This window comes from Myotis brandtii, unplaced genomic scaffold, assembly GCF_000412655.1.
Source record: "Myotis brandtii unplaced genomic scaffold, ASM41265v1 scaffold902, whole genome shotgun sequence".
In the NCBI taxonomy this organism is placed as follows: Eukaryota; Metazoa; Chordata; class Mammalia; order Chiroptera; family Vespertilionidae; genus Myotis; species Myotis brandtii.
In genome coordinates this window covers 4,178,062-4,185,306 of record NW_005371709.1, presented here as the reverse complement: position 1 = coordinate 4,185,306, position 7,245 = coordinate 4,178,062, and the positions used below count along the sequence as shown (strand labels likewise).

At 46.0% G+C, this 7,245-nt stretch overlaps 1 protein-coding gene across 19 annotated transcripts in view; it reads right to left on the bottom strand.

The window, feature by feature from the left end:
• SORBS1 (sorbin and SH3 domain containing 1) overlaps positions 1 to 7,245 on the bottom strand; it is a 200,998-nt gene that overhangs the window by 81,565 nt on the left and 112,188 nt on the right. For all 19 annotated transcript variants that reach the window (XM_014532641.1, XM_014532643.1, XM_014532645.1 and 16 more), the window contains 2 exons: positions 4,090 to 4,234; positions 114 to 143 (listed from right to left, as the gene is read on the bottom strand). In XM_014532641.1, the coding sequence (XP_014388127.1) occupies positions 114 to 143; positions 4,090 to 4,234 (175 nt within the window). The remainder of the gene's footprint in view (positions 1 to 113; positions 144 to 4,089; positions 4,235 to 7,245) is intronic.

Genomic DNA, 7,245 nt, shown 5'->3' with positions numbered 1-7,245 from the left:
ACACACACACCAGGAGAGCTCATAAGACTGTGCTGACGGAGCATCAGGTGGTGACCGGAAGCCAGCTTTAACACGGACAGGTGCTAACGTGTAAATAAATATTTCTCACCTACCTGACAGGCTACTGAGTCGTTTCTGCTGTTCTGTGATAAAAGAAAAAACACACAGTGTGAGATTTACAAAGACGTGGTGAAACTGAGACATCCGGGCACAACTCGTTAGGATCCCAGTATCTGTGTCCTCACTGTCCTCTGGGTTTAGATGCTAAAACACTGTGCATCCAGTGAACGCAGCGTGTTGACGCGGCCCTGTCATCCAAGTGTAGTATCTCATCCCCCTGCCCCTGGGTCTGCACCAGGACTCAGGCACTGTCACTGTTGTTCTGGGTGTTTACATCGTATCTCAGGATAATCTGGTCACGGGAGGAGACCCTCCCACCTCCACTGGTTTCAAGGGAGCAGGACTTTGAACAACCCAGTCTTGGTACCTTCTGAGGAGAAGTAATTGTAATGGTAACCATAGCAGCTACCACCTCCTGAGCGCTTGCAGATGCCAGGCATCGTCTTTACAGCTTTCCTACAGGTTAATGCTTTTAATCTTTGCAACAACCCTAGCAGGTAGGTCAGGGTGGTTGAGACACCCTCAATGAGGGGCAAAAACTACCCAAGAAGACACTGAAAACCAGAACTGGTCTAAAACCTGGAATCTCCTTATCTCTAGTCCAAGGATCTTTCCAACTTTAATCACCAGGTACCTTTCCTTAACACTGAGGTCTATGGGTTCTCACCCTCCTGGGCACTCGTGAGGAAGGAGTCAACCTCTCGTTTGGAGAGTCCTGTGTGGACGTGGAACGGCATACAGACAAAAATGACCCCTACCTTCCATAGCTGCTAAATATAAAACAGCCACATAGATAAACACAGAACGCCTGCCAGCCATGGGTGCTGCCATTATCCCCCGTGGCTGCGTCCCCACCCTCCCCGCAGAATCAGCGTGGGCAAGAAGTAAAGAGAGCCCGCAGCTGGTGGAAGCAGCCCTGTCCACGTCGGGCCCATGGACGAGGCTCACTCACACGGCTGGACAACAGAGGCCAGCAGAGCTCGAAGCACCGCGCTGCCAGCCACACTGACCAGTCGTCACCTCCATTTCCTCATCTGTTAAATCAAAGCACTCACGGGGTCCATGGATCCAGAACTCTGGTCTCCAAGCCAGGGGCAGGCTCTTCCCCAGCAGGCAAAAGCCAAGTTATCCCACTTAAAACACTATGTTGTTCCCACTTCTCAAGTGTGAAAGGCCCTTCTTTCTTGGAATGACATGCGATGAGGATAACAGCAATTGTCTTTCAGGGGTGTTATTTAGCAAAGTTAGAAATTAGCAACCCTAGGGTGGTCCCCAGACGGTTTCATTTGACAGAAGTCTGGGGACCAAAGAGCTCTTGATCTCCAGTGTGGTCCATGGACCAGCAGCACCAACATGCCCTGCGAGCTGCTGAAAAATGCAGAACCTCAGCCCTGCTTCAGAGCACCTGAATCTGCATTTGCATCTGCAGATCAAGAAGACCCCCTCCCCCCAGAGTCTAGGCACAATCAAGACTGCGGAGCTTTGCCCTGGCCGGGAGCTCAGTTGGTTAGAGCATTGTTCCGATACATGGAGGTTGTGGGTTTGATCCCTGGTCAGGGCACATACAAGGATCAACCAATGAATGCATAAATAAATGGAACATCAAATCGATGTCTCTCTCTCTCTCTCTCTCTCTCTCTCTCTCAAATCAAGTAAACATTTTTAAAAACTTAAAAACAAAACAAAACACTGAGAAGCTTGGAGCTACGGAACCCATGCATCTCTTTCAGTCCTGGGAGTTTTCTGGTTCCAGTCCTCCTACCAGACTGATCATAAGCAATCTGCCCTCAGACACATGTAAAGCGAAGTCTCAGGAGAGGAGCAAGGGCTGTGTGGTGCATGACCTTCTGAGCCAGGCCAGACTGCGGTGCCCTCCATCTGCTTGCAGCGAAGGAAGCTGGCTGCGAGAGAGGGGGCTATTGTCACACCATCCCCCGGGCCAGTCTAGGCAGGAAAAAAGGGAACCTTTCTTAGGATGACTAAACTAGAATCCCAGAAATGGAGTAAAGTTATCATTCCCTCAGGAGACTTTGCAATAGTTAAGAAACTTTTTACGGGTATTATCTATGATGCAAAGCAGAGCTGCCAGGCTGGGTCAATTCCAAAGCAAAGCCAAAAATGCTTGACCTACACCCCACTGACGAGCAGTCCAGCGAGGCGCGGCCAGCGAGGCGCTTCCATTCTCCTGGTCTCTTCCTGCCGTACCTCCTTGGGGACATATGGTTTGCTCTTTATAGGAAGCGACTTTTCATTAAAAAACAAAACAAAACACAAATATACGTGTATCCTTTTCTGAAGGATGTGTGTTGCAGGCTGCACAACTCTGATTTTAAACCCAGGGGCAGGGCTTGGACAAAAGAGAAATTTAGAACCAACGACATCTGGGCAAATAAGAAGAATCCATTTGTTCAGGAAAGGAACAAAAAGGAAGAACGGGCATGTCTGTGCCCAAAGATGTCTCACTCGGTGTCAGAGGACTTGGCAGAAGTAACTGACATTACACTTGGCATTTCCCAAAACCCAAGTTGCCTTGGGAATAAATCCCATTTTTAGAGAAACTGCTTTTCCTTCTGGGAACTCACTTGCTTCTATTTGACTGGATTTTTTAAAAAGATGAGTCATAAAGAAGTTCATAGAGAACCAAAATTTCACTTTGTCTTGCATTACGGACACTTTCTGGGCAGGGAAAGCCGCTGCCAAGAGGAGAATGGGCTCTTACATAATTTAGTGTGTGTGTGGGGGGGTGGGAGCACTTTTTATTTTTTGAAGAACACAGATTCATGGGTGAAAATTAATATGGGAGCCACACAGAGTGAAAAAAATAAAATTACTAAAATAACTAAAATTGGAGTGGGAAGATTTTCAGTGAGAGAAAATGTTTCATTCATCTGTTTTTTAAGTTAGAAGCAGGAAACAGAAAACTCCATTTAATATGGAGAACAATTAAAAATAGATTTCAGCCTCTCATTCTCATCCAAGTTAAGGCAGAGAGAGAGGCGGAGGGGAGGGAAACTATGAAGTAGGCAAGCAGGGAGTCAGGAAAGGAAGATTTGGTACCGAGCTTTGAGCTCTGAATAATATAATAAAACCTCACTCAGAAACACCCAGAAAGCTGGAAAAGTTTATATTTCACAGTGCAAAGACCTGTGGGGACCGGGAAGCGCATCCTTCTATTGAATTCCAAAACCGAAACATTTGGATTTAGAAACATCTTCTGGAATCTTAAAGCAGAGGGTCAACATATGAATTATCACCTCAAAGCACTTCTGCTTCCCCACGATGCCTTGCAAAGAAGGGGAAGAACCAGCCTGAGGAACTGCAGGAAGCACACACGAACCCCCTGGCCGAGCTGCCTGGGGCCACGCAGCCACGCAGTGCCCACAGGGGGTGCTGAAAGGTGGCCCAGTGTGCCGACTGCTGGCAAGAATGGAGGCTGGTGAGACACTGAGAGGTTCAGTAGCCTCTGTGTTAGAGGCAGAAAAACATGTTTGACATTTTAGAAAATATTCCATCACTAGGTTTTTTTACAGTTTGGTGCTCAAGATGTCTCTTTCTAGAGAACTCATGATGTCAGAGCTAAATGATTCAGGGCACTTCTGAAAAGAGGGATCACTGCACCTAGAGTTTCCAAGCAAAGCTGTGATGAGAATTCTCACGATGAGGAATGAAGGGGCCCAGACTTTCCCTTTCTGCCTCTTTTTTTCTTTTTGGTGCCACCCTCTGAAGACACTGTGAACACCCAAGGTGTGGAACACACACTACAGAAGCTTACTTATTCTGATACCAGACATCACCCCAAATCAGAGGTCTGTCCGCTACGATCTACTTGGTGGGTCGTGGGAGGAAACTGGGGCCAATGTCCTCGGAGATGAATGAGATTTGTGAAAATTTGCGTGGGAAGGCAGACTTATTGTCCCGGGGTCACGGAACAGTGAGCGGAGGGAGAGGTGAGCAGGGAAGCTCCCTTACCTCGGTTGTGTTGCAAGAGCACAATAGTGGGATTGACAATGGTCGTGGAGGGGTAGGCAGAGGATGGCTTGCTGACGGGTGCAAAGGTTTGGGAATCAGTTCTAACAGGAGATGAAGAAACTTCATTTAGCAGAGGGCTTGAATCCTGAAAAAGGACAAACATAACTGTCAGTATACAAAACCTAGAGCTAATGCTTTTTAAAAAGGAAATTAAGGCTGTACAAGGACCTTAATTAGAAAAAGAAATGTAATCAATGAAACGTCATTGATTCCAGTTAGAAGCTTAATCTGGAATGCTTATTCTCTTCGCTGGTATTAGTAAGGGGCGAGAGGGAAGATAATGTTACTGAAAGTCGCAGCAACATTATTCATTATTTTCACCTGGTAAGAAACGTGGATCAATCCAGTTACTGAAAAAGCAAATTCAAATCAAAGTAGAAAAAAAACATGCAAAACTCATGCAATTCCAAATGCAGTCCGAGCACGAGAGCTGGTTTAATAGGGAAAAATCAGGAAAGTTTAGTACACTGTTTACAGAAACATGAGACGATGTGAGATAAGAAGCCATAGGTGTAAGAGTAGAAAGGGTTAAGTACTGGTACTCTTGGAAAGCTATTCTTGTCACCCACATCACTGAACACCTTGCTAGCACTTGCGGCTGAGATTCAGATATTATCCTGTCCTACAGCGGCGCTTTTTCACTCCAATATCGACTGACAAAGATCTCTGAAGACTTGCGAAAATCGTGACTTTTAAAAACCTGAGGGTCTCAGCCAGAAATACCAATAAAATTATTATTCCTCCCATTACAATTTGCACGATGGGAATAAGGGCAGTCTTTTTAAAGACAGGAAAAATAAGACTTCAAAATGTAGCAAGGACATGTAAACAGTTTCCTCTATCACACCTATACATTTAGCAATGTTTCTATTTTAGAATTTACAGACCCTAAAGCCAGAATATCATTCTTAAAGGGTTTGAAGAACAAGACTTTGTTACTGTCTAGGGCAGTGATGGCGAACCTTTTGAGCTCGGCATGTCAGCATTTTGAAAAACCCTAACTTAACTCTGGTGCCGTGTCACATATAGAAATTTTTTGATATTTGCAACCACAGTAAAACAAAGGCTTATATTTTTGATATTTATTTTATATATTTAAATGCCATTTAACAAAGAAAAATCAACCCAAAAATGAGTGTCATAGGTTCGCCATCACTGGTCTAGAAAACAGTATGGCATAAAAGCAATTCGTATGCTCCATCAGAGAGCATGGCTCTGTAAGTACCTGCAGGACTAGAGACACGGCCCCGTCCTCTTCCTTCCATCCCCTACCCTAGCACAATGTCCTGCAGACAGTAGGGGCTCAGTAGTAAAATGCCACATGAATGACAGCAGCCACCTACCAACAAAGGTGCTTCTGAACAACTAGTGTTCCAAAGAACAAAGAGTTCAGGAGAGGATGTGAGTGTCAGGACCCGGGACAGCTCCCGACACACAGTAGGGGTGGCTTCCTGGAACCCACTGGCTTGGTCAGTCCACTTCTGAAAGCGCCCCAATGTCACAGCTGCTACTTATGAGTGGCAGCTCAGGTTAGTGAATGAAACTTCCCCCCAAGACTTGAAGCACAATATCGTCTTGTACAAAAGTGCCTCATCTTAATTTTTCATTTAAAAAGTGGGAGAACAATTACACCATCCTATTTACTTCCAAAGTGATATAACACAAATAAATGACATATCCATGAAAACTGCCCTAATGCAGCCAAGAAACACGAGAGTCGGGCACACAGCTTTCTGAAGTGTGCATACTGCCCATGAGGCCTGGAAGGACCATGTGAGCATCACCCATTTTATAAACTTCACTCTGTGGCACAAGTCTGGTTATTGACTAGATTCAGAACCTGGACTAATTAACGTGAATGGCTGCAGATGGAGCAGGTATCAATGGTGGCTTGGCCGCCATCCACGGGGATCTGCTTTGCTTGACGATCCTCATTCAGGGGAGGAACCCAACAGTTGCCCTTTTCACCTTCTACTTCATTACCTGGGCCAAACTAGAAGTTATCAGGCCAACTGAAGTCTCCTGGGAAGTCTATACGTCAGTGGGGTTTGAGAAACTGAGGACACTGTCCCAACTCACCTGTCCTGGTCTACCTGAACAAACTCAACATGAACACCTAGAGCTACTCAACCGAACTGCTCACCATGCATGTGAGCACACTGAAAACGCTGCTCTAGAGACACATTCTATGCCAAAGGGAAGAGCACCTGTATTCTTCAAAACAAGGGCAGCTGCTAAATTCACCTGTAAGTTGAGCTAAGGTAAGGTGAGTGCAGCAGGGAACAATTTAGCATTTTTCTCCACCTGGGCTGAGTTGTAGGGGTCAAACTAGGACACCAAGCCCCCGGGCCACGTTTGACAGCGTCCTGACCTAACCCACTGAGCTGCATCTAGAGTTTTGAGAAGGGTCCCAGCATTGTATCTGATATCTCACTGTAATTTCTCTTAAAAGCCTCCCTCCCCCAAAAGTTTCCCTCCTGCTTGATTAAACTGCATGAATCGCTTCAGTTTAATGAGCCTCTTGAGCCTGTTTTGGAGGCATACAAGGGATGCCAGTGAACATTAGTCCCATCAGCCAACTGCATGGCCCTACATCTCAAAATGTGGCCCATGCACCCTCAGCATCAGAATCCCCCAGGATGCACATTACCACATAGTTTGAGTCCTAGATCCCTCCCCAGACCCACTTGATTAGAATCTCCAGGAGTATAACCTGGAGAGGACGATTTAAATGCATTTTCCTGCCGCTCAATGAGCCACGTACTCTGAGCTTGAGAACACAGCTCAGATGAACTCTCTAAGAGCAGGGGCTGTGCCTTGTTCGTAGAGAATTGAGAAGGATGCCCAGAACATGGTGGGGACTCAAAGAAATCTTTTTCTTGGGCTTTCCCCCCTGGGTTGCGGGCCTGTCCCTCACAGGATGGGCCCTTTAACTTCATGACCAGTGAGGCGCTGTTTTGCCACAAAGGCCTTGGGAGCTACTACTCAGGGTCCCCAGCAATTATCTGCCTGTTGAGGAAATAGTCCTAACATTCATACAAGGCTTTTATACCCATTTGCTCAATCATATTCAACTCTTTTTTTTTTTTAACCTAG